At 43.3% G+C, this 27,373-nt stretch overlaps 1 protein-coding gene across 3 annotated transcripts in view; it reads left to right on the forward strand.

The window, feature by feature from the left end:
* The window catches only part of KDM4B (lysine demethylase 4B), a 90,544-nt gene extending 76,129 nt beyond the window's left edge, over positions 1 to 14,415 (forward strand). For all 3 annotated transcript variants that reach the window (XM_082779888.1, XM_082779889.1, XM_082779890.1), the window contains 6 exons: positions 354 to 462; positions 5,558 to 5,743; positions 5,872 to 6,036; positions 6,801 to 6,920; positions 9,938 to 10,030; positions 11,948 to 14,415. In XM_082779888.1, coding sequence (XP_082636014.1) covers positions 354 to 462; positions 5,558 to 5,743; positions 5,872 to 6,036; positions 6,801 to 6,920; positions 9,938 to 10,030; positions 11,948 to 12,133 — 859 coding nt within the window. In that variant the 3' untranslated portion in view covers positions 12,134 to 14,415. The remainder of the gene's footprint in view (positions 1 to 353; positions 463 to 5,557; positions 5,744 to 5,871; positions 6,037 to 6,800; positions 6,921 to 9,937; positions 10,031 to 11,947) is intronic.
* Positions 14,416 to 27,373: the final 12,958 nt, after the last annotated feature.

The following is a 27,373-nucleotide window of genomic DNA, read 5'->3' on the forward strand; positions in this document are numbered from 1 at the left end:
GGGTGAGTTTGAATAACTACCATCTTACACTCTAGACCATGTTGAAAACATCAGGCTTACTTGGGTGTGAGCATTCTTAAATTTGGTTCATTCTCAGTGAAAAGTCTTTTCAGAAAATGTTTAGTGTCATGCACCATCAAGTGCATAAGAAGGTTGAGCCTTGTTTTTCCAGAGACCTTTACCTTGTGTGACCGTGATTAACGAATCGGTTGGTAACATTGCTAAGGCTGCCAACCACCATAAACATGCCTTGGTACTGTAGGTGATGGAGTCAGAGAAATGTTAACTGCCCTCTTGAGTGTTTAATTCAAATAATAGTATACTCTGTTTTCTCCCAATCTTTTTTTTTCCAGGTGGATCCATATAATCTGTGCTATTGCTGTCCCTGAGGCCCGTTTTCTCAATGTAATAGAGCGTCATCCTGTGGATATCAGCGCTATTCCAGAGCAGAGATGGAAACTGGTAGGTTTCTTTTGATTTTTGTGTTCACAGTTATTTCTCACAAATGCCAAGGAAGCTGTATTGTTTGCTTGGCTTCTTGAGGTGCTCTCTCAGTGCCTTGACATACAAAAGAGTTGTGATTACTTGATCTGTCTTTACTCCCTAGGAGTGTGCTCTTATCTTACCCTAGGCAGAGCCTGAGGTATTTGCCCACTCCACATTTGGGGCTAACCTACCTGAAACCTACCGCATGGCAGGAGTGTGACGGGAGATAGTAACTAGAAAGAAGCTGACATGCTGACCTGTTCATCTCTAATTAGATTCGACTTTCCTTAAAGTATTTCTCTTTGTCCATCAAGAAATTTATTGTAGAAATTAATACATCTTTGTGACCGTGACTGCAAGGCGAGGCTCTGCAAAGACCTTAATAAAAAGTCCAGCTACAACTTGTTACTTAGCTGCAAATAACCTCATCTGAGGGATTAGTAATGGATGATTCATTAGCTCAGAGCAATTAATCTTCATGTTAGTTAATGCTCCATCGCTATAGTGCGTTATTGCGAAATAAATTGTGCTTTTGCTGCTTTTTTTATGCAGAGATCAGTTGGATGACAGTTGAGAGTGTGGTATGGGGGAAGGTGAAGTTAGCAGTGATGTATTGGTTAGGACTGATGTATTTGTTAACTGTGCAGCTATTTAGTGCAGGCAGCCCAGGCAGGGCTGGGTGAGAGATTAGGAAGAATCTCTGTCTGCTTCCAGAGTTATTTCTCTGTTGTGCAAATGGGTTTTGTACACAAATGTGAATGTAAAAAGCATTCATTATTCAGGTGGAGTGATGGAGCGGTGTGATGTGAGAGTGATAAATCTTACAGCACTGGGTCTTTATGGATCATCTGACATTTCCAGCATGCATCCTCTTCATTACCAGCACTTGTAACAATGAACTGAAAATCCTTTTACACAAGACTTACTTGTATTGCTTAATGGAGCCTCACAAGGAAACATTATGACTTAATTCTTTAACTCTTCTGTGGCTACCTTACAATTGTATAGAGCCAGGGCAGTATTAATGTACTGGCTAAGCTAAACTAAAACTTTGTTGCTTCAATCTGTTCTGCGACATTGGCTATTCCATCCGAAGCCTCTACGCAGACCTGCTACATACACGTCTTCTGTTCCTGAATTAAAGCTTCGTAGTTTTGTTGATCTCTTCAGCTTTGTATTCCATTTACACCTTGTGCTTTCTTCATATCTGAGGGAAGGTAGAGCATTTTGATAAGAAGCACTTCAACTCACAGAGTCTAGTAGGCTTGTAGGCTAATTAATAATTATAAAATTCATTCAGCTCTGCTGGTCATATTTAGAAGTGCCTTTACAGTATGTATGCATGCACTGTCAATGTCTGTTGAAAACAGTTTGTTGGTGTTGCCACCACATATAACGTGATGTTGAGTGTCATTTGGCGCAGGAAAGTAAGCGAATAAACTATCTGGAGCTAAAACTTGAAAGGCAGCGGTGCTTCTACAGGCAGCATTGGGGTAGTGTGTGGAGTACAGAGGAAATTTAAACTGGGTGAGCATGTGTGGGGAAACATGAGCCATTGGGGAGAGTTTTCTTAATAGTAAGGATTTTGCAGATAATTTGTGGAGCACACAAGGGAGTCAGGGGAGGATACTGAGGGGGGATGTCAGGGTTGTTTTTTTTTTTGTGGCAGGTTTGTGTTTTTTTCTTTTGCTTTGTTGCTTTTTTTTGCAGGGGTGAAGATTTGCAGATATATTTAGGAAGAGGAAGTGAAGGGGACTAAAAGGTTGTGGATCTGATGATTTGCCATTGGTGGAGTTGATGCAGTGGTAGATAAAATTTGAGAGGTGGCCCTTCATGCTGAAAAAGATGGAAAAGGATAGTAGAAATTATACGAAGGTTGTGAGTTGTTGAAGTGAATAGATAAGAATTACCTGTGATTATTTTTTTGGTTTTATTTTATTTTTTTAAGTTACTGTGGTAGGGCTGATGCGTCAAGGAATTGCAGTGCCTTGTTTAAAGAGTATCTTCTGTTCTTCAAGCCCACACCAGGCCTCCCTTTTTCATCCCAGACTCCTGAGTTCGTTTGTGGGTATTGCATCATTCAAGGAATGCAGCTTGCATGCTTCCTGATTAATGGTGTATTATGGGCCTGTGTGCGTAAATTATTTATGACGCGGAAATTTGGAATAATTAGCTGTCATTCCTCAGTGGAGTAAATGAATTGCGGTGTTCATCAAGCAGGAGACAGCCCATTTCTTACTCTCAGCTATGACCCAACTCTCCGGTGTGCATTTATTCTGAAGATTTTTCTCCTGTGCTTTAGACCTTCTCACATCTCCTCTCCCCGAGGAAATGTCTTCAATCTTGCATGTGCTGCTTCACTGTAGTACCTAGCGCTGGTGCTTCTGCTCATCACATCTCCCACACTTCCAGATCTTCAACATTTTCACTCCTTTCACCATCTTCTACATTTCAGTCTTACTGTAGCCCTCGTTTTTCTTTATCCTGTGATCATATTTGCTCTCAAGATTCCACTTCTGTAGCTCTTTTGCCTGCCGTAAGGAATCTGTCTACCATCGGGGTGTCATTAGATGCATGCTAATCCTTCTGGCTTGGAAGAAACCTGTTTGCATCAATAAAGGCAGATTCCTGATACTTCAGGGTTAATACTCCCGTGAGAGGCAGTATTGAGCACACTGCATATCAGCAGTTGTCCCTGCTGGCGAGAGAATTAGGTATTGACAGATTAATAATGAGATCTCATTGCTATTGACTTGCTTTCAGTGCTGTGTTCCTGCTGTGCACTTTGCTGGGGTGCTTATCTGGCTTTTGAACGTGGTTTACAGCGTGATAAAGGCATAGCTTATTAAATACGAAAAAAACACATTCTGGCAACACTAAGGCCCTGACTTTGAATTTCCTGGCTTTTGTTAGTTTCAGTAAAAAGGCCAAATTAATCTTCGGTGTAAACGTACTGACTTAATTTAATTCACAGGAAGTGAATCTGACTTATTTCATATACTTGGGGGATAGGTCCCAGTCGGGGAGGGGTTAGCTTGCAGAGAAAGAAGGAAGAAGGTATCTGCCTTTCTTTTGTATGTTTTGCTTTGAAGGAAAAGAGAAATAGTCTTTGGAGAAGGAGTGGTCTTTTATTTGCCTTGGCAATGGGTTGTAGCGCAGTGGGGCTCTTAGCTAGGCCCCATGGACTACGATAACACAAATACAACGTTGAAATTTGGCAATTCTTATTTTGTGTGCGTGGGATTGTTTATATGCGGTATTACTCTTAACATTTTTGAGGATACACTTCTCAGTTAGCCCAGATCTAGGAGCAGAGTGAATTTGTACTTCTGGGGTTTGCACAGGCTTATTGTGTGTCCTCAGGAAGCTCACATTACAATGCTGATCCCATGGGATGTAGCAATTCATAAGGACCTTACAGTTGGGGTCATGAGTTCTGATATGTTGCATACTTGGAGCGCTGCTTTAATGGAAGTGAGGTAAACGAGAAGCTGTGAAGATTTAAAGAGGGAAAGAAAGGCCCTGTTTAATATCAGACACTGCAGAGAGAAAGACTGTTATGCGTAATATCAGAATATGTTTATAGGACATTTATATTAAGGTGGGCGGATGGGTTGGGAGGGAGGCCGTCAATCAAACTTGGGGGGCAGTGTTTGGAGCAAGCCAGAGTAATGTGCTTTGGAGACAGTCATCTGGAAATGGGCACTAAAAATTATTGCTTTCTTCTGTTCCTCCTTGTGTATGGAAATTATTTCTCTGTAATAAATAAATTACGTGGCTGTATAGTTGGATTCACAGGCATATAATATCTCTCAGGATTTTATTTATACGAGCTGTTTTAAGTAGTGCAATTCATTCTAACAAGTAAAATGCATGTTCATCTCATGTGTGATATTAAATTTTCCTTGATTTGCCTTGTCTAAGAAGTCTCGGCTAAGGTAAAGGAGCTTTCATCGATCAGTGACAGATCCTGTAGACTTAAGATGTTAAAAGCCTAATAACGGTGTTTCCAAATAGTTGCCTGGAAATATTTCTAAGCGTCCAACTTAAATTTCTTTAGATTGGGATTACCAAAATCTAATCTCATGTATTTCTGAGAAGCTTTAAACAAGAATTTGGTGCTGTTAAGGAGGAGATGTATCTTGTTTCCCACTGACACTTAATGGCTGCTTCCAATCTTTTTTAGATTTCTTTTTAAGGCAGTCGCATGCCTTAAGTCGCTTACCTGTCTCGTCTAAATGCTGTCTAATTAGATAGGTCTAATAAGCAGATCTGCTTTGCAGAAAATGATTTTAAAAAGCTAAAAGGTTACATACATTTTTTTCCCTTTGTAATTCTGATGTTTGGTACAATGTTTTAATTTCTTCTGAGTTATCTCCAGTAATCTGACATGGATAGTAATAAAACACTTACAATTGGTATGTTTGTATGTAAAAAAAAACAAACGGCAACAGAAAACCCTACCATTGTTCCAGTACATGAAATGATATTCTATTAGATCTGATAGAAAAAATGTTCCATTAAACATAATAGGACAAACTATTACACAGTTATCCTCTGTTCTGTTCTTTCCAAAAATTAAACATTATTTTTCTGCAGTGTCTGCGATGGCCTAGCTGCAGTTTGAAATAAGATAGGTATATTTTATATATCTAAGTAGGATGAGTATTAATAAGCAGTTCTTTAATAATACTGACGTGCATGCCTGTTAGGTCCTCCTTTCTTACAGTCCTCCTGTGAGCATAGTCTCACATTGCATTTTATTCTGCTTCACCATCCAGTATGGTTCTGGAGGGCTGAATTACTGGTAGATGTGGTTGTGGGAATGATAAGAAACTACAGCGGGTACTAACTTGGCTTACAGGTGACTCCAGGCAAGTGTATAGAGCTGGACAGGCAATTCTGGCAGAGTTAGATTTGACGTCATAGCATGAAACATCAACATTTTTGGCTGTAGCTTCTGCGCTGTAGCCACTAATAAGAAGTTTTTGACCCTGTCTGTTACCAGGATGCCAATATGTTGCATTAAAGCTGCTGTGGACTGTCTGCATAATGCTAACTTGTGTTTCAGAAATGCGTGTACTGTCGGAAGCGGATGAAGAAAGTGTCTGGTGCCTGCATCCAGTGTTCCTATGAGCACTGCTCCACTTCCTTCCACGTGACCTGTGCGCACGCGGCTGGCGTACCCATGGAGCCGGATGACTGGCCCTACGTCGTGTCCATCACTTGCTTCAAACACAAAGCAGCTAACCAGAATGTAAGTTTGTTGGATGTTTTTAAATCTTTTTTTTAATTTCTGCAGTTTTTATAGGACAGTGTCTCTGCACCTGTATTTTTAACTCAGCTTTTCTGACTGCCAATTTCTCCCTTTTCTCTTCAACACAGATTCCATTTCGAAGGGAAGTTACCCTTGGACAGACTGTGATCACAAAGAACCGGAATGGACTCTACTACAGATGTAAAGTGATTGGCACGACAACGCAGACTTTCTATGAAGTAAACTTTGATGATGGTTCATACAGTGACAACGTTTACCCAGAAAGCATTATTGTAAGCAGCTCACTATGGAGACTATTACCATTATAAACGAGTACAAAGTGAAACGTATGCATTCCTTCTGTACGCTGTGGGGTGGAACAACAAAATAGTTTAAAAAAAAAAAAAAAAAAAAGTAAAGTTGCTACTTGCATAGAAAAGCTCATACTGTTCTTCACTACCATCCTTCCTGTTTGTGACATTATCTCATTTCATTTTTTTTGTTCCTTTACAAAAATGTGATATTGCTATAACTTAACAGAACGCAGTGTTTGTTTTAAGTCGCATCCTATTTGTTTTGTGGTTGAATAATCTCTCCTTTTTCAACTGACAAGTGTGATTCATGGGGGAAGCAGGTTGCAAGCACTTCTGGTTCAAAATAGGAAATGCACTTAATAGAGGGAATGTATAGAAAAGCCTGACTTGTCAACTCATGCGTTCTCTTCCTGATTGTGCTGTTGATTCACCATGTGAAACAGAGCAGGTCACCCCATTTGGTTTTTGTGGCATAGGCAATTTGATGTTTTGGGATTTGTAACGAGAAATTTTCTAGAACTGAGTACTGTCACCAGAAGGAGGTGCAAGTGCTTATTTCTGTTCTTTCAGTGTTTAATGGTTTGTTTGAGATTACTGCAATTAATCACAAGTCTAGTAACTTATGCATAATTACAGCATTATATAGGAACTTCCACAAGCAGTGTTTTTTAACACACCTCTTCAACTACTTGTTGAGTTTTGTCTCTGTTGGCTCTCTGACCTCTTTGCCTGTCTGTCCTCAGAGCAGAGACTGCATCCAAATGGGACCCCCTCCAGAGGGTGAGATGGTTCAGCTGCAGTGGACAGATGGAATCGTCTATAAGGCCAAGTTTATTGCAGCCCAGATCAGTCAGATTTATCAGGTAAGCATGGAAGAGTATCCATGTACTTCATATCAACATCTCTGATTGTTACCCCTATTGTATAGGCCACTAATGTTGAATGTTTGCTCTGGTCCTGAAGAGAGAATTTGCCTTCTGAAATTAATACTGCTGGTAGTCTAAAGAGAAATGTAGTGTTAAAATAGGATCGGGGTAAAGGTATTCTGTGGCAGAATATGGCTGCATGGCTAGACGTACATCAAACTGCTCTTAACATGTAAAATAGATTTGCCATTTTTCTTATTGTGGGAAAGATGCACAAGTTCTTGATTATAGTTGTGCAGTTTTTTACAGCTGAAGAGAATGAAAAAAGCATTAGTAAACCAAAAGGACTTGTTAAAGTCAGTACAAGATTGCTTAGCATGCAGTAGCTATCCTCTTGAAAGTAAATGTCTTTGCTCTTTATTTGGATGAAGAGGCAACACTTAAAGACACGTTGGTCTCTAGAAGCTGTTCCTTCTCCTTGACCCATAGCAATTGTTCCCTGAGTGTTCACGACTATTAGGAAGCTTCTACACAGGAACTTTCCCATAACAGAGGGCAGATGGAGGAGAAGCCATTCACCTCCATTTTGAGAAAAGAGTTTAATGGCTGATGTCTCAGATTCGTTAGTGGAATACTGAAAAACAGCGCAGATCTGACTCAGGTCAAAAGTGACCTGTTCCTACTACTCTCTGATGGCTATCTGATGGCTCGTGCTAACTGAGCTCATGACCTACAGTTCCCCGTGAGCCAGTATTTACATAATTAAAACTTTCCTTGACAATTCAAGGGAAAATAAGGGAAATTATGGGTCAGGAGACTACTTCAAGGGGGGAAATAAACCTCTGGCCATGGGAAGGTACTTTACAGAGCAGTAGCAGCATGTGGGAATAATAGTCTCATGCACTCTCACCACCTCCGTTTTTAAATAGAGAAAAACAGCAGCCATTTTTTTTTTGTCTTTTAGTCTTGTACATAGAGGATTTTTGTTTCTGGAAGGCTCTAGAAGTAAAGGAAGATTTAACCTGATAACACAGCATTAGTATTTCAGCACAGAAGGTTTTATGAGATGCAGTGTGTTCATTGGATTAAATCTGTTTTAAATGTTACCAAGAAGCTGAAAATTACAGTGATTTATAAAGGAAAGTGTGCTTTGTGCACATCCTTTTGAAAAATACACGCTGGAATATAATTGTTATTTTAAAGAGGTTGATGCCCCTAGACAATTGTAAAAGGCAAAGGAAGTCCCAAATCTTGCATTTGTTAGAAATTGGGTTCTGGTTTCTATCCTTACTGCACACAGAGTGTTTCATATCTGTGTGCAAAGAGCACAATAGTCCACCTCGTCAGTTAACGGTCTTCTTCATGTGCATAATGGAAAGTAAATGCTTCAGAGAAGATGTGATCTGAGGTGACCCTGGTTATGAATAAGTACAATATGTAGTTCCATAAAGATCTATTTTTATGCATGCTTTTCAGCTTAATCACAGTATGGGAAATTGTCATCAATTTCTCAAAGGTAAAAAAATTTGAAATAGGCTATTCCACTGATAGTGACAGATGACAGAAAAATATGCATGAGGAGTCTGGGTTTTTCTGATCATGCAGTTACCTATAGGTAGAGCTCTTCTCCATGGGGAAAATAGCCTGAATAGCTTTCACCATTGGTTCCTTATATAGATGCTTATTTTCAGTAGTTACTGTGCATCTCTATTGTCTAATAGGATTATATTTAACAACACAGAGATGGGGTTTTTGTTATGAAATAAGCGTGTTCGTAGGAAGACTGCATGGATTAGCTTCAGCATTTTCATCTTGCTTTATTTTGCAGTCGCTTTCCAGTTCCCATATCTAAGCCTGTGCTTTGTGTGCTAAGATTAGTTGTGTATATTTAAAATAAATAAAAATAAAAAAATAGTCCAAACGACTTTTAACGTAAACTAATATGTGTTCAGAACAGGCCTCAAGCCTTATCAGTAATTTGGAGCTTTAATAAACAAAATCCAGCCTTACTGTTTGTGACGGTTTGTGATGCTGCTGCCCTGCATTGCCAGTTCTACCTTTCTGCAGGAGATCGAGCACAGGGGGTGGAAATGGCAGACCTGCTTGTGGCTTGGCTCTAAAACTTGTCCATTTGTTTTCCCTTCTGACTCCGCTATGCTGGCGGTAATCTGTAAAACCGGAGAGTAAATGGGACTAGTAGCACCTTAAACCACCTCAGTAGGGCTCAGCAGAGCTCATCTGTCAAAGGCTGTTCTCCTGCCTGCGTAGTTATTACAGCTGATGTATGCTGCTCGGTTAAGGGACCACAGCAGGCATCGCAGGCCTGGAGTAACTGATGAGTAGTAAGACCTGGGCAGCACGGGAGGAGTTCAGAGAACAGATGATTGCTTGCCTCTGAATGTGTCCAGTCTGAACCTGCCATCCCCTGTTAACCGTGTTGTGTCTTTCTGCATTATCCAGAAAAGTAATAAGTCTTAAGCAAAGGAAACGAGAATCTCGTAATATTTGTTAATAGTTTTAACATTTCTATATGCACGTTTTCATGAATAAACATTCCTGTAACAACCGATGCATAATTCATGATGTAATCAGTGCTTAGTGAAAAAGATTTGACGTGAGGACTTACCACCATTCCTTGTACCTGGCTGATTATTTCTGCTTGTTAAAATATAAATGTGTTTTAGTAGCTGGGGTTGTTTCCTCATGACGTGTAAAAAATTATTTGTTTAAGATGAAAGAAATTCTTCATCTTCATATTGGCCTGAATACAGGGCTGCCTTTTATTATAAGTGAAAAGCTGTTTTTTTCAGGAGTAGAATTTAAAAACCAGTGGAAATCTCTAGTGCTCTGACTGTGAGGGAGGGCAAAAGTGGGACAGAACTGGCTTCTGATGCTTCCTTGGTATTCCCATGGGACTGAAGGGCCTATGCTTGGTGTAATCTGGGAATGAACTGTTCAGGTACTGTAAATCTAGAGGCCAAATGTTCTTATTTGATCTTCTGCCTACCCTGCAGGTTGAGTTTGAAGATGGTTCCCAGCTAATGGTAAAGCGTGGTGATATTTATACCTTGGAGGAAGAGCTTCCAAAGAGAGTGAAGTCTCGCCTGGTAGGTAACAAAGTAAGAGAGGTGGGAAAGTGGCTGTAGCTTGCAGTACACATTCACATTCTCTTAGCATATTGTTTAGAGATTAAGTGAAAACACCTTCCGCTTTCTCTGGTCGTAAAATCCCAGGTCTTTTGCAAAATAAGTAGAGCAGGAGAAATTCTTGATGTAAATGCTTGAGAAGCATTTAAATGATTTTCCATTTTACATGTTCGGACCTGGTTTCTGTGTTCTCTGGTTAAAAGATTATGTTCATACCATTTTACATCACTTAGTGTATGAATTTAGTTCTACGACTGCCATTCTGTCTGAATACTGCCTTTCCTCATAAGTCACATGGATGGGCCCACACCTAAGTGGAACCTGGAGAACTGACTAGTGACATGGGACCAAGCCCCCATTTCTTACCAAACAGGAGATGTAGAACATAGTCCTTACCTACAGATCTTTACGTAAGAGATCAGTGTGCCTTTAACTGCATGCAACTGAAATACTCAGCCTAGAAACTGAGGGATTTATTTCACAGCTTGTTTGGTTCCAGACTAGCCAGATGTTTTCAGACCTGGTGCTTTGATCTTTAAAGTCATCTCATTTAAACAAATAACGAGAGCAGATTCCATGCCAGTAGAGAATATACAGTTTTCCTCTTCGTTCTAAATGTCATGTTAGCTAGTGCATGACTGGGATTGATCCACAGAGTTACTTTGCGATAAGGTCGTGGGCTTCTGTCTCTTAAGAGAGACAAAAAGAGAATGGCCCAACCATTCTTTAGGAGTACATGCAACTTCTCTGCCAAGTTGAACCAGTGATTCTGTGAACCTGCAAATCCATGGCCACCAGCAGAAACATGAGAGGCACATTGTTAAAAATGGCCTAGTAACAGGCAATTACGTGGAAAATCTGATGTCAGTTTTGAGGAAACCTTTGTTTGCTTATGCATGAAAGGCTTTTACTGAGAAAAAGCATCTGTAAAATGCTTTCTGTAATGTATCTCTATATGGCTTCTCCATCTTCTTTGAGGTCATTTATCACAATATGACCTCGTGGCATAAATTTTACAGTCTAACAGTAATTCACCTTGTTATCTGTGAAAGATTTTTGGTGATAAAGAAACATCCTAGAATTGATTTTTAGGATGTGCACAATATTCTGGTTTATTTAAGCTTGACTAGTAATAAAGACAATTATTGGAACTCTACAATACAAGATTTGGAAAGTAACATATTCGCTGCAGTGGAAACCATCAGACTTTATATCAGTTCCAGGGAAAGGAATGCAGGCTGGAAAGTGAATTAAAAGTTTCAAGTCTGGTTGAAAGCTAAAATTTTTCACATGTACTTTCTGCTGCCAGGAGCATTAGATGATACTCCGTGGAAGTGATGCTCATGGTGCTTTAATGTAGAACAGCAGAACAAAGGAACAAAGCAATAGGAGATGATAATTTCTACCAAGACACGTACCTCTTTTGAGAGTGTAAGAAGTGGATGAGCAGAAGCAATCATTTGTACAGTCATGTTAACCCCAAATGCTTTCTTTAGGTCTTGGTCTTTTTTTTTTTTTTTTTTTAAAAGACATCAGGGAAGCCCCAATTTCGAATGAACAACGTGAAGAGACAGAGGAGGATAGGAATAAACAGTGAACTGGCGAGGCAGGAATTGAAGTAAAAGATATTCTGATACAGAAGGAAAGCAACTTGAGGGCTTCTCTTCAAGTTTGGTTTTAGAAACCCAGAAGTTTTTCTTTCAGCCATGTGTTTTGCATGTTTTGGACTTCACTTTTTGTACAGAAATTCTCTGTACCAAATTGTTTGCTCACTTGTTGTCCCTGCTGCCTTGTTATGCAGGTGAACTCAACAGTTTGTGCACGTCTCTCTGTTTTCTTTCTGTGCCTCTAATGACTGTACTTTCGTGTCTCCTGCAGTCCCTCAGCACTGGGGCCCCTCAGGAAGATGTATTTTCGGGAGATGAAGTGAGAGCAGCCAAGCGCCCCCGGCTGGGGAATTCAAGAAATCCTGAAGAATATGGACAAAACCCAGATTACTTGGCCTTTATGGAGAGCCTGTTGCAGACACAGTACCAACCTGGAACTCAGAGCAACATGTTTTAACCAGGATTAATTAAATCCAGAGTTAACCCTTTTCAAGCCCACGAGGAAAAAGAAAACAACAAAAAACAGAAAACTGTGGAATAGAAGACCAGCGTTGTGCAATAGTCTGCTGTGAATTCCTTTCATCTTCTTCTGGTTTAGACTGCAAGAAAATTCTGTCTGGCTGCACGCTACCTCTACTTTGCCAGATCTTGCTGACCGATAGGAGCTTGAAAAACTTTCTGACAGCATTTCACATGGAGACTCGGGAAGAGTTTGTACTAACAGAGCTTTGTGACTGGCTCCTTTCTATAAGGCTTGGAAAGGGTTAAAATTTGATAAAATGACTTTTTAAAATATGTCAAACTCTTTTGTCTTTAAAGGTGCTATTACATTGACTACTGAAGCAGCCTTTGGAATTGTGTTTTCTGTACATAGAAGTCACCTTTGTGAAGTTTTCTATAAATAAGCATTATTAAAAAAAAAAGCAAACAAAAATAGGAAAATGGAAGTTTCCACAAAACATTTTTCTAGATTATGGCTTTAAAACTGAAAATAAAATCCTCCCCTCTCACCCCCAAATGAAATGTGACTAATATTACAGTGGGGAGAGAGAAAGCAAGCGCAGATGTCCTGGAGAGTTCTGGGTTCTTTTTTGTAAAGAAACACTATCTTCTTTGTAATCTGGGGAAGATGGGGAAAGAAATGTTTCATAGCTGGGATGTTTCTTACAGTTAGTTCTCTTAAAGACATGTGATAGATGTGTGCATTTCTGCCATGTCACCAGGAAGGGACTTAGTGAAACAATGACCAGATTCTGGTCATTCTTGTCATCTTCCTTCCCCATTTTTGCCATCTAAGTTGCTTTCTACTTTAAGAAAAAAAAAATAAAAAAAAAAAATCAGCATGGCTTTCAGTTACAATACGCCACTCGGTTTTGGCAAGTGTTCTGTTGCTGCTTCTTGTGTTAGTTCCTTTACGAGCCATCCCCTTCCCCACTGCAGACTAGAGCATAAAGGGATTGTTCTAGCTCTCTGGTAGGCATGTCTCCCATAGGAACCTTTTCTTTCTTTGTCTCCATTTTTTTGAGTTGTGCTCCTTACAGTTGTGAGAATCATTCCATGACAGAAGCCTGGGAGGTGTTTGTATGTTTTTCTTTTATCCTATTAAAGAAGAAATTCCCCAAACATCTTTGATTGTTGTGACATCCTTTACTTAAGTAAAGACTGAGCCTTTGAGATACTCCTGGGAAGAGGAACTCAAGCCCTTCTTTTGATTGGACTCAGTTTGCTGAGAATTGAACGAGCATTAAAGGCAAAAACAAATCCTCAAGTACTGAGTGGGCAGCTCCCACCTGAACACTTGAAAATCACCTCCGGTCCAAGAGCTGTTATGGAACAGTGTTTTCTAAAGAGCCTGCTCCTAAACCCTACTGAAGTCACTGGAAAGTCTTCCACTCTCCTTGGAGGACCTCCGTAGAAGGAAGGAGAACTGCAGAAAGAGAACTGCAGCCCTAGTGCAGAGCTGGGAAGGGGACGTGGCCTCCAGAAAGTCTGGGTGAGGGGGGCAGGGGGGCACCACGCCACTTGCCCAGATGGCCTGGCCTGGCAGAGACCACGGTGAGACAGTAGAGCTATCTGGAACGCTGCACAGCAATCTTTTCCACTTAATTCCCTGAAATTACTGGACAGACAGAGACAATATTTTTTTTTTTTTTAAAGTCCCATTAGCAAGGTGGTCGTTGTTCTGTGGAGAGGTTTTTGAGCAAGGCTATAGCTGGATCTTGAAGGGAATAAGTGGGAAGGATTTGTGGGCTAGCAGATGGTAGATTAGCATCTTAAAAGACTCGATGGGTATTAAACTGTCCTAGTGAAAGAGTGGAGATAGAATAAAGCAACTTTTTTATTTTTTATTTTATTTTTGGGGGGGTTTTGTTCTCCCTGGAGAGAATTGGAGTTCCCTTTATTTCTTCCTGCCTCTGCTACGGGTTATTTTCTCTGTGTGTGTGTCGGCGCGTGTGCACGCGTGCGTGTTTGTAAGAAGTTTGAAACAGGGTTTTTTTATTTCTGAGATATTGACGTTTTCAATGGATGTCTCCAAGAATAAAATCAAGCTGAGACTAATAAAAGTTTTAAAAATTGGCAAGGTTCTTAAAAGCCTCAGTTGTTACTCCTACATAGCTGTCTCCTGTCGGTTAAAACATAATTTAGCAGAAAGCTTGCTTGTATAAAAGAAAAAGAATGTTGCCAGGCCACAGAGAAATATTTAAAACAGTTGAAAGAGAATTTTAACAGCAGAGGATTTTTTTTTTTTGGAGGGGGAGGGGAAGGGTGGGATGGGGATGAGTGGTTGTGAGCGACGAGGAATTTCCTCTGCATGTTCAAGTCCTGACTGAAATAGCACCGTTACTGTATTCATATGTAGTACCTTTTAAAAAATACTATTTATATTGTACAAAACAAAGTGTGTTTCCTCCCCCCATATTCAGATGATGAGTTATGTTTAAACGTGAACCTGGAACTGTAGAATGCCCTTCCTTGTTGCAGGGGTTCTCCTTTTTTTTTTTTTTGTTTCTTTTTAAATCCCTCTTTTTGGTTTAGGAATGACTTGTGCAGATTATCTCTAATGACCATATTGATGGCCTCTGTGCATCAGACTATTGAAAAGGAAATAGGAAATGCACATTCCTACCCTCCCCTTCCTCCAGTGAAATATATTTGTAAGTGTCTGATTATGTGCTATAAAAATACTGATTTTTTTCCCTAGATTAAGGATGTGATGTATTTTTTGCCTACTTATTTTTTTTCCCGCTGCCTCTAGGTTCATAATGAATTAAAGGCTGTTGAGCACTTCAGAATTACAATTTTTGGGGGGTTGAAGTCTCTTCATTTCTAAGATTAAAGGCTTTTGTGCTGCAGGAGAAGAAAGCTCCCAGAGATCTGGTTTGTAATGATGACTGATTACCTGAGCAAGAGAAGCCAAGACTCATAAACAGGAACATGGTCTTTTCCTTCCGCTCTGTTAATCACGCAGAAGAGCTTTTGCACCCCCTTCCCAAAATTAAGAACCAAGCTTGCAATGTATTTTTGGTCCAAGGCCCAGGATTCGCTTTAGCTGGATTTCTCATAAGAACAGCAGTTGCTAAATAGCCAGAGGTGATTCTAAAATCCTTATTTTTTACATCACCAGGTTGCTATCCCTTCTGGGAGCCTGCCTCGTAGCCTTCCAGTAGCCTTTCTCTCTAGCCCTTGGAGGTCGTGCTGACATTGAATCTCTTGAAATAGCATCTTCATGAACCTTCTTTTAAACACCTCCATTCCCCTCTCTAAGCCCTAATACTTTTCTACAAATTCCTCTCAAATTGTTGCAGTATGAGGCTAATGCTGCAGAACACGTAAAAGAAAAGGAATCTGCAGCTTCCAGTCCTTTGGGGTTTAATAGTTTTTCTTGAGATAATCTGAGGAATCACTAGTGGGAAGGAGCTGCTGATAAATCCATTGGAATTTACACCCGCACCGTGCTTACCTTTGAATTTAAGGTCTGCTATATTGCTGTAATATGAACAAGTATAATTTTAAAGATGTGGTAAGAAGCACTACATGCTTCTAAGTAACTGCCCGGATCAGTCATCAAAAGCCAAGGTTCAAAATTTCCTATCACAGCCTCGCGGAGTGCGATGGGCTTTGTCACAAAAACCTCCCAAAGTCACTGTGGTTTTCTGTTCCTAGCTGAGATTGCTGCACTCAAATATAGATGATGTGGAGTTATAGGAAATGGTGCTGTACCCAGGGAGTTGATGTGAGTACTACGAGTGCTGTAGCGAAGAGCTTTGCTTCCTGTGCTTCCCTCTGTCTACACTTAAGCACCGTTTGGGGCTGGATGAAAGACTGTAGATGAGCGCAACTCATTAGCCTTTTCTTCTAACCTCTCTGCCTTTCTCATCCCTGGAGAAAGTGAGTTTGTGTCTGGCTCCAAATAATGCAGCTGCCTCTCTTGCTGAGGCAAGTTGCAGTCCTTTTGCTTTTCAGTTTCTTCACCTGTGCCAACGCCATCCTCGGGAGGCCCTGCTGGTGTCCCCTTGTCCCACGGCATGGTCACGGGCATCATTGGTGCGTGGTCTCCTCCTGCCTGGCACTCGGCCCTGCCCTGCAGGGAGCTTTTCAGAGGACACAGCCATTAGCAGACCTGCTAAGGTGAGGACAAGATGCCCCTGTGCAATGCTTTGGCTTGTGCAAAGGACCGCACTGCAATTTCTCCTTGCTGCTTTGCACAAGTCCAGCTTCTCTTGGGCTGGTGAACAGTGGGGTGTCCTTACGGCAAACAGCTGCTCTGAAACGTGCAGCACAGAAGCTGATAAAACTCCCTGAGTCAGTGTCACCAACTGCCACGTGCACAATGAAGACATTTTGTGATAATTGCTGGCAGCAACGAAGGGACGGGGATCATCAGGCTGCTTGTATCTACCGTGAGGTCAGCAGAGACTTCTGCTGTTTGCCTGGTGAGTGGAACAGGGGACAGAGAGAGATTTGTTAACACCTGGTTGGGCTGAAGAATAATCCTTAGCTTGGGAAGGAGAAATGGAGGAGATGCCTTATTTTCTTTCTTCGTAAGGGACAGGATTATTTAGGAGACTTTAAAAGCAGCGGTGTTGGTTGGGGTGAGGCTGTTGTCCCTTGGCTTCTGCTGGGACAGAGCAGACAGCTCTAACTTCCATAAATGTGGATTCCACGTTTACCATTTTGTCCTTTGCTGTCCCATCGTACCGTCACTCTAGAAGATGCCTTGTGGTAGCTTCTAGTCCTACTGAAACAATTCTTGCAAGCGCCTTGCTGCAATCTCCAGCATGCAGATCTGTGAGCATGTTCCCACGTGGCAGTTTGTGGCTTTCCCATCCATGGCCTCTCCTGGCTTCCAGCATCGCTGCCGGTACATGGGAGGGTAAAGAGAGCTCCCAGGCACTCCCTCTTTGATGTGCTTGCTTCCTTTCTGCTTTGCTTTTGTGACCGTTTATTTTAGGGAAAGAGCAGATGATGGAAAAACATCGTCACATGCTGCAGACATCTGTGCTTTGGCCAGTTCTGCAGAACTTCTATTTCTTAAGGTTATTCTGTGGAGATTTTTCTGTTCCTCTTCCCTCACTGTTCACATTAGTTCTTCATCAGTAGTTCTTCAGCTTGAACAAATTGCACCGGTTTACTAAAACTACTCATTAAACAGGTGCAATTCTCTTCTGGAAGAATGCCCTTATTTTGGTTGGAGTGCTTTCTTTGGGGAGTTTAACTTCAGATAATCAGGAGCAGTTTTAAACTAAACTTTGCTTTGAACCTGGGAATGCCGTTTTAGTTTAAAAGCAATTTGAGTTAACTAGCAGAACTTACTAGGGCATGTCTTGCCTGGTAGTGGGCGTCCTGTGACTCAGGGCTATGAGGAAGGCAGGGAGCGATCAGCACGTTGCTTCTGTCGCTTCTCTCTCTGGCTTGGATTTTTCCAGAGCACAAAATGAAGCCTTTCCTGCAGCAGGTCCTTTTGCTAGTACTGCAGTGGGCAAGTCCTTGCTACTTTTCTTGTTGGGGCTTCTTTTCCCCATGCTTTATACAGCTAAAGGTAGTCTGGTGAGCTTTTTACACCCTTTTAAAAATAATTCCAACAATCGCAACATCAGAAGCCCCATTTTGGGCTGAACTGCAAACGGACCAAGTCAGAAAGTGCAGGTTTGCAGCAGATGAGGTTTTCCAGGCACGTGATTATACTTTGATGGATTAAAGCAAGGAGGAGCACTGCACGGAACCTGCCAAGTGCCAGAGCTGTCCCTCTCGTACCCTGGCAGGTGAGAGAACAGTTCCTACACCCTCCTGCAGTCTGACACGTCCCAGACACCTCCCAGGGCGCTTGTCTTTGCGCCTGTCTGTGGGATGCTGTGACTTCAGCTTCAAAGTGCCTGGGCTAGAAGGACAATTTGTCCTTTTACCTCATTACAGGTTAACGAGGAAACCCTGTACTGAGCTTAACCCTGAGCAGTGTAAACCATCTCAGCTTCCGAGCATCTAATAGCGATGATACTCACGGGTGCTCCTCGAGAGGGCATGACTGCCTGCTTTGCCAACCAGAATTTCATGGGAGGAAAGGTTGAACAAGCTTCTTAAGACCCTAGCAAAAACACTCAGAATGAGTTTTTGTGGGTTCACTGATTTCCAGCCCCGTTTCCAGGCCATCTTGGGGCTCTCACCTCATCAACAACCATACTGGTGTACACAAAAAAAAAGCACAGCAACTTTGGCAAAGGGCCACGGCTGGAATGAGCTGGGGATGTTGAGCTGGAATGGTCTGGCAGCTTTGATAGCAGAAAAAAGATAACCGCTCGGTTTATTTGCACACCAATAGAAAATCACTGGGAGTTATTTATTCTGCATTAGAGGAGCAAAACAATTAAATTTTTTGTTTCCAAGAGGGGAAATGGAAAGGTCACTGTGTAAACACTGTTTGGAATTACATAGCGACCACAGCTTAGCCATTTTTCCTGTGGAATAAATAAGAATTTGGCTGTGTTTCAGCACAGTTGACTTTGGCTTACCTCTATACTCTAGTCTTGCCATTTCAGATGCCAGCTGCTAATATCCTCCAGCGAATGAGCTCGTAGCCAAACTGTCTCTGAAACAGGAGTGATACCCTCCCCTGTGCCCCAGATCATGGTTTAAAAATAAATAAATGGACAGATCCACTGCTCATCTGCTTCATTTAACGGAGCCATCTCTTGAAAACACAGCAAATTTTCTTTGATTAGGAATGAATGGTCAGTAACCCATGATGCAAGCCAAGATGCTGCCGCTGTTTGGAATAACAGGGATTCATCTGCCTGACTAGCAAGATCAAATCTGACTTGATTGCAGGTACAGAAGGGTCACTGGACAATTTTCTACGTGGAAAAGCAATGAGGTGGGGGAGAAGGGCTGTTGTGCTGGTCCGATCTCCTGGTCTCTCTGCTTAGAGCTGAGGTTTATTTCTTTTTGTTATCTTAATAGCTCAGAACCACTAGAGGATATCCAGGCTGAGGAAGTGGTGCATCTGATTAATCTGGGATTCAGCTGTAACATGGAATTAGCGCTACAATCCCGTAGCTGTGTGTCCTGTGTTGGGTGATTAATGTGAGATTTTTGTCCGTGTCTAGTGAAAAATCTGCCTGAGTGCCACTGTTGCTGTGAGATCCCACTGCTCAGGGATGTTTCTATTTTACAGAAACAGTTCATCACAAGCTTTTTGTGACTAATTCTGAGTGTAGAAAATTGGCTGCTTATTAAATGTTATTATTATTCTCACTTCTGTGGCATTCTGAAATCAAGAGCATGGTCCATTTTATCCAAATTAATTTCTTTGTTGTTTTCCTCAGTAGGGAGAGGCATCCTCATATTTGCAGATGACACAACGTGGTTGTGGTGCTCTGCATTGAGCAGTGTCATGCTGACCTGTTGCAGTGGCTGGTTTTGAGCTCCTCACCACTCCCCCCCCCCCCCCCCCCCCCTTTTTTATTTTTTTAATTGTTGAATGATTTCCCAACATTTGTGTGATAACACTGGAGAGGGAACCCCATCAGTGAGCCTCTCTGCCCCACCACTGATTGCACTTGTAGGTATTTCCCTTGATTTTGGACGCCCTTTTTATGATTTTACATGATTTATTCTCAAAGCACAAAGACCAAACTTCATCTCTATTTATAGCACTGCCAGAATCATGGCAATATTTCACTCCCAGCAGGTGATTGAAAAGATGGGGGAAAAAAACACGCTATCTTACCTCTGGTGCACTGCTTTGTTTTCTTACACAGTTCCCATTGCAGCCTGTGCTCTCTTTGCTGCTTCTGGTCTTCAGCTGGGCAGTATTTTTAACCTTTGTGCCTTTCTCTTCTACACCAATAAAAAGGAATGTCCCCTTGGGTTTCTTTTGTCAAGACCACAGCGTGGCTGGGCCCTTGCAGCCCCCCGATGCAGTGTGAATGCAGCCTGTCAGTGTCTTGTCACCTCTCTAATGCGCTTCTATTTACTGCCATAATCAGCGCCGCTGAAAGGCAAGGCTGAACTGCTACTATTAAATATAATTGTCACCGTGACAGGTCCATTGTGGGGTAGAAAATCTGTGCCTTTCAGAGCTGTCTCTCTGATAAAGAGCAGTGGTGAGATCAGAAACGAATCCCCAGGCTCCACGCTGGCGTGGCGATGGGGCCTGGGCCTCCGGAGGCTCTGAGTGGCGAAGGCCGCTCATGATGTCCCTGGCTGTTGTCCCCTGCATGAGTCAAGGAATGCACAGCATTAACCCTCCTCTCCTTTGCTCCTCCGCAGATCCACCTGCCATGGACACCACGGCCGTGTTCCTGCCGCGGGAGGCTTCCAGGCAAGGCTCAGGCCTACAGGGTGAGGCTGGGCCTACCAAGGAGGAGCGCTTGCAAAACCCCAGCCACAGGTGAGTGAATTCCTGCCACAAAGCCCTTCTGGTCATGACTGGTTGTTTTACATTGAGGTATCATGCTGAGAAATGGGGAATCTGGCCCCTAATGACTTGGGCTGAGGCTCTTCCCTCCCATGGTATATGTGATCCCAAATGACAGTGCCAAAATTAAAGGAGAATTATCACTGGTATCGGTAGCACTAGTGTTACCAGAGTACTAATTACAGTTGAGAAGACACTTCCCTTACCAACCCCTACTTCAAGCTCCTTATTGCTACCTTAGAAAAGTAGTATTGCAGTGTCCTGTGTGATGTATTTTGGAGACAAAGTTGGATGACATTCAATTTGTCTGTTGGTTTTTCTCTCCCAACTTCTGCCTGGATACAGCTGAGCATAAAAAAAAAACCCTCGGCTGAGAAGGTTTTATAGTTGCACCAAGATCCCTAAAGCAGTTTCTCCTAAAATATTCAGGCTTAGTCACCAGTGAGGATGCGTAGCGTAGCTCTAAGATTTGGAAACTGCGTGCGGATACAAATGCGCAAAACGCCTACAGCACAGCACCTGGCACCTGAAGCCTCTGTCAGTGCAGGGGGGGAAAAGAGCACGAAATGAGCTCCTTAGAGGTGCAGCGAGCTCTGCAGCAAGCAGGGCTGAGAGCCGGCACGTCCCGCTGGAGGTTCCTGATGCTGAAGTTCGTCCTGACACTGCCTCCTGGCTCAGTACGGCACTTTGCTTGTCTGAGCCTCGGTTTCTAAATCTGTATGGTTAATGGTTATAATCTTTCCTTTCTGCAGTTCTTTTCCTTCTTATTTTTATGTCAGTTCTCAGTAGGGGAAGTTTCTTCTTTTTAACAGCCTTGCTTTCAATTTAACAACTCTCTGCTTTCCTGTAGAAAATTGCAAATAGATTCTCCCAACTGCTTTCTTCCTACACCGGGTTAATTTCTTTCCTTGGGACTTAGCTGCACCGTGTTTAGCGAGGAGAAAGATGCCTGCCACGAGCAGGCTTTCGGTGCTGGGGAGCGTGTTGTCTCCTGCTGACCTGAGCCTCCAAGCCCCTGGCAACCTGGAATTTCCTTTAGGGCTTCTTCCAGTCCAGAGCGAGGTTTTAAAAAAAAATTAAATCAAGGTAGCAGAACCCAACATGCTATTTTACACTGCAGTGTTTCTGTGATTTATTAACTCCAGAGTAAATCAGGGAAATGTATGGCATTACATTTTTGTGTTACAGTGGCATCCTGCATACATGATTGGGTTTGAGACTCTGATAGAGGAATAGTAAAGCACAGCTCGGAAAGGCCTGTGCCCTGGGAGTAGTTTGCAGCCTCTGCCACGGAGCTGCAACAGCTCTGTCTAGGACACAGTGAAAAAGGGCAATGGTGAAAATAATGAGAACATGTGCTTTCCTCTATGTATGACAGCACGTATAATTATGAGCCTTATGGATATTTTATTTTAGTGACACAGTAGACAAAGAAGTAATAAAGCATCAATGAAAACTTGAGGCAGCTTGCTGCTGATAATGTGGTAGAGGTTCTTCTTAAAGGATTTGGAGTTTACACTTTCAGGGTAAATTTGGGACAAGAAAATAGAATATTACATGGTATTTCTTTCACACTCTGCAGCTGCCTTCTCCTAGTGATAGGCACTCAGCAAGTAGGGTGGAATGAGATTAAGAATGGGTAAACTTATTTGGAATGCTTGATTTACTTAAAATTATTATTTGCTTCCAAATCATTTCTACTGTGTTCTAAATGAACACGGTGCTTCCAAAGAGATGGCTAAGCTCAGAAGAAAACAAAACAAAACAGTGAATTTTTTGGCATCTTAAATGTTTTGCGTGTTGGATGCCGTCTCAGATGTCAGGAGCCAAGGTGTGAAACCAGCTTTGGCGCAGATCCAGCCTCTCCCCCCAGGAAACACAGACAGAAAGGCGTGTGAATTACCCGTGAGAGAGACATCAAATGCACTGTCAAGGCTGGATCCTGCTGCCGCCAGGATTCTCTAAGAGAGAAAGCATTTGATAAAGGTTAGAAAAAATAAAATAAAATAAAATAAAATAAAATAAAATAAAATAAAATAAAATAAAATAAAATAAAATAAAATAAAGCTGTGAGAATTACGCAAGGCACCCACTCCTTTGCAGTCCTGGAGGACCCTCTGGGGATGCCTGCTAAGAGGGGGAGCAGAGCAGACAAAAGCCGCCAAGATCTGATAATAAAATCTGTTTGGAACAGCTGTCTGCTGACAAGTATAATAAACTGTATTAATGGTGTCATTATTATTCCCTAATTAAAAGCTAATAACTAAGAATTAATTGCCTTTAAAAGATGAAGCAGTGCTATGGCGGGGATTTATCTCTGTTTTTCTTTGCTTGCCTGGCTGTGCTGATATTTTCAAGCTAATTAATTGAATCAAATCTTACTGAAAACTAATAATCTCTCTGTGTCGATTCAACCAATTGAATTAAGAGGTGTTTGCTGTGTGCAGGGTTTAAAAAATATATATGTGTGCTCTTTGCAACTCGTTACCTTGGGTGATGGCAGGCAGCGGGGCTGAGTGTGGCACAGAGTCAATAGGGTCTCAGTGACAAACTGTTTGGTGGGGAAAACTTTCTCCTGCTGTGCTAGGGAGGGAAACGGAGCATCGCAGGGCTGGCTGGAGGGATCCCACTCCTCTGGCTGTTGCAGTGTCTCCAGGTTTTGGGATTTATTTGGGGCAGAAGGGCCCGGCTGCAGCTTTCAGCTGTGTGGTCACAGAGGTGTTAACAGCTTCAGCTCGGCTGACCACAGACAACCTTTCCAAGAGGCTTTTTGAAGGATGAATGCAGCTGAACCACCTCGTGATGGGCGCCTGGACCCCCGCGGGTGGCTGTGCCGAAACGCTGGGACCAGGCAGGATGACGGGCTTGGCCTCAGGGCACCTTGTGGGGCTTGCAGCAGAGCACAGGGAATAACGCTGCCAGCATAGATGGATGTAAAGCAGCTGCAGCCCTAGTAAGTGGATTTTATCCAGAGAAAGCAATAAATAGATAACTACAGGTATCAGGAGATCTCCTCTTCAGAGGCTGATTAAATCTCAGATCTTCTGCTGGCAGTGAGGGATGAAGCATTGTGTTGGGATCTGATTTTTTCATCTGATGGGCAAAAAGCCGGCCATGAGCTTTCGAGTCTTCTGAGGGCCACGACCGTTTGTGGGCACCGGTGTTGGCTTCCCCCAGAAGCCAAGGACGGGGCTGAAATCCATTTCTCCTTCAATACTCTGTCCTGTGTGGGAAGTGCCTGCTGCAGCCCTGGCGGTGGCTTTGTCTGTGCCTGGGGCTGTGCCTGCCCCAAACCCTGCAGCTGATGGAGATGAAGCGAGGCCGAAGGCTTCCATGAACTGCCTGGAAAATTTGGATTTCTCACCCTGCAAAGCAGAGGCAGGTCCCACTTGTGCCACTTAGGATCTGAGCGAAGCAGCTCAATGCCTCCTCGTCCTCTTCTCTCCCACCTTGAAATGCCCATCCTTGCCCTAAAAAGTAACACTTCAGCATCCCCCCTATCAGCTCCTGACGGTTGGGTGATGCTAATTGAAAGGAACCAAATGTTCTTTTTGGAAGTTCACTACAGCGGTGTTAATCTTCTGTGCGGAGTGATTTTATTAAAGTTCCCCAAAGAGCAAATTGTAAATTCATTAGAGCCCGTTTTGGACCGCACCCTCCCTCATTTTGGGTTAAAAAAAAAGCAAAGATTAGAAGTCATCTGGGCTCCTTGATAATTAAAAAGAAGATGCTCAAACATAATTCTTAATTAAACTGTAATGAGATAAGAACTGCGTAGCCTGCTTTTAGGCTGTTGGAAAGATGCAGAGGTTCCCATTGTAATTATGTGATTTATGATCTTCCACACAAAGATGTAATTAGTTCCCCACCCCACCTTTTAAAATTTAAACATTATTTATATATAAAAAAAAATATGCAGCAGTTTGAATCTGCTTTTCCAGGTGGAATAGTAATTTTTTGATACAGGTTTTTGATACAGGTTTAGTTTTTTTTTTTTTAGGTTTCAACCTAAAAAAATCCCCCATAAATGTTGGGCAGCTAAAAGGTGAGATGTAGGTACAACCCCGGAGGCTGTTAGATGTGAGAGGGTGGCAGGGGGACGTGGTGACATTCGAGGCCAAGAAATGGTGCAAGCATCTCCTACTGCTTAAAGGGGAGGAATCCGTTTGCGGGTGACACCTGTGGTACGCGTGCCACGATGACACCGCTCCACGATATTGATTAGATCCCTAGATGTTTTTTTTTTTTTCTTCTGCCTGTCTGATCTTTTGTCAGGAAACAAAGCGAGTCCTCAGTGTGCTTTTGCAGATAATCACCGGGGAGCTTGATAACACCTACCTCAAGTCCTTACCTAAGGACTGAAGGCAGGCCCAGAGCTGTGCGCTGGACGGCGTCGTGCTCTGCTCTGCGGGAAGGCAAGCTGAAGGTGAGCGAGGTGTTGGTGAGTTCTTTGTTTAGATGCCTTCAGAGGCTGCTTTTGAAGCAGACAAAGCTCAGGTGCCAGGCTCGGAGCGGCGCCTGGAGGGAGAGTTTGTGGGAAAGAGGGAGAGAAGGAAGAGGTCTCATCTGTGGAATAAATCCCCATGGGAGATGACTGTGACCTCCAGACCTTGCTGCTCTGTAAGGGTAATGCTAAACTACCCCTAACAATTAAAAAAAAAAAGCCCAAGTTGCCAGATGCTGCTTTGCGAGGCTTTCACGTGGCCTTAGCTTCAAAGGGCCGGGGCAGGGATGAGGACAGCGGTGTTCTTCGTGGAAACTGGAGTGTGGATTTTGGTCAGAGGCCTGCTGCTGGTACAAGACTGTTTCTAAGAAGGAATTTCATACGTATTGCTGCATCGTGTGAGTCATGAAGGCCCACGTCCCACACCCTTGGAAGCGGCAGAGCTTTTCCGATGCCCTTCACAGCCAAAGCCGGCGAGTGCCCCGTGCTGCTGGCATGTTGGCTGCCCCCTCAGGCCACGGGGCTTTCCCAGCTGGTCCTGCCACTGGCCCAGCTCAGCCATGAGTGGTGTCTGCAGCCACAGACCAGTCCCATTCCTCAGCGAGCACACAGCCCTCCTTTTGTAACAGCACAACCTCCTCGCTTGTCTGGTGAACAATTTTGTGAGTGCTACAAGGAGTCTGAGCAGCACTTTGTGATACAGTCATTGCCAAAACTGGGAACCAGTTGGTTTTCTTGTAATTTTAGAAGGGATTTTGGGTTCCTAAACTTGGAAATGTTGTGGGACTCTGCTCGTTTCTCAGGTGCTTTGCATTGTGCGACAGCTGTAGCAGATTTTCTTTTTGCTCCTCTTTCAGGTACACAGAGAAGAAGGCTAATTGCCCAGCCATTGGTGGGGGCAGCTGCTTTGCTTGCACACCTGGTGCCACTTTGCAGGGCTCTGGGTCCTACTTTGGGTCAGTTTGCAGCAAGGTGGCTCCGTGGGCAGGGTGCCTGGAGCTTCCCTCTCCTTGTGTACAGAGGCTGGAGGCACAGACAGAGGTTAGTTGTGGGATCTGGTGGACCAGCAGGCGCTGCCAGCTGATGGGCAGCGATCCCACCGGCTTGTTTGGCTTTGCTGTTATCCCCTTGCCCTCCCCTGGGATGGTTTTGTGTCACCGTGCCGGTGTCTCATTTCAAAAACCTCGGAGCAGAGCTGGGGGCTCGTGGCTGCTGGCTGCTCTGTGGGGCTGCGCTGGGCTTTCCCAGCCAAAAAGGGATGGGAGGAGGGCCTGAGGGAGGTGAAATCTGAATGAGTAGTGACGAGTTTAGCAATTTCCTGAACAACACCTTGCATGCAGCTCAGGCAGAACGTTATGTTTAAAGAAAAAAAAAAGATTTTTTTAATCATTTGGATACATTTTTTTTTAGAGGAGTTTATTATCCTCAGTAAGCCTGGGCTAAAACCCTTGTGTAACCTATTAATCTGGGATTGCCATCTGCACCTACATGTGTGCTTGTATGTATGCATCGCTGTGTGCACACAGATGGGTGGATGGGGCACCCAGCGCTGTGAATCAGGAGCTGTCTGTGCTGACTGGGAGGGAGCTGTGTGTGTCTGTCCTCCACGAGACAAAGGCGTGAGGAGAGAGCGACGTCAGGGTCTGGTACAAATCACAAAGGGATCCGGAGTTATCACTCTAGTGTGTAGGTGGATGGACAGATGAGTGTGCAAGAGGAAAATAGGCAGATTAAAGATGGGCCGGGATGAATAAATTAAGTGGCTGGGGAGGGAGCGCTGTTAAGAAATAGAAACTTATCCCTGTTCAGGCTTCAGCCGAGTTTTGAAACAATCCAGTAATTTGCTTTTACTATGAGCAGTTCATACAAGCACCAGTCAGGCCCAGTGGTACGCATGGGTGAGGTTTGAAGCAGTCGTTGTCCTGTTTTATGTCCTTGTGTCTGGCCTGGCACCCCTGGGTGCGATGATCAGATTGTGCTGGGCTGTGGGGGTGAGCTGTGGACCTGAGCCCAGCCCATTTGGGGCAGCACGACGCCATCCAGCCCAGGAGGGAGCCTCGAGAGCACCCCATGACAGTGCTCGGGGTCACCCAGCAGCCTCCCAAGAGGTGCTTGGAGGCCACGGAGGTCGAGGTGCTGGGTGTGTACCATCAGCGTGTCGGTAAGGAGGATGATCGAAGGAGTGCCAGGTTTTCAGAGCTGCCTCGTGGTGCCCCAGGCTCCTCTCTAGGCTGAGGTTGTTCTTTCTGGGGACAGCACCAGGAGCATCCCCGAGCTGGGAATGGTGCTGGTTGTGATGGGAGCTGGTGCTGGAAGGGCTGACTGAGGGCAGTGCCAAG

The sequence above is a fragment of the Aythya marila genome (genome assembly GCF_965140915.1).
Source record: "Aythya marila genome assembly, chromosome: 27".
Taxonomy (NCBI): Eukaryota; Metazoa; Chordata; class Aves; order Anseriformes; family Anatidae; genus Aythya; species Aythya marila.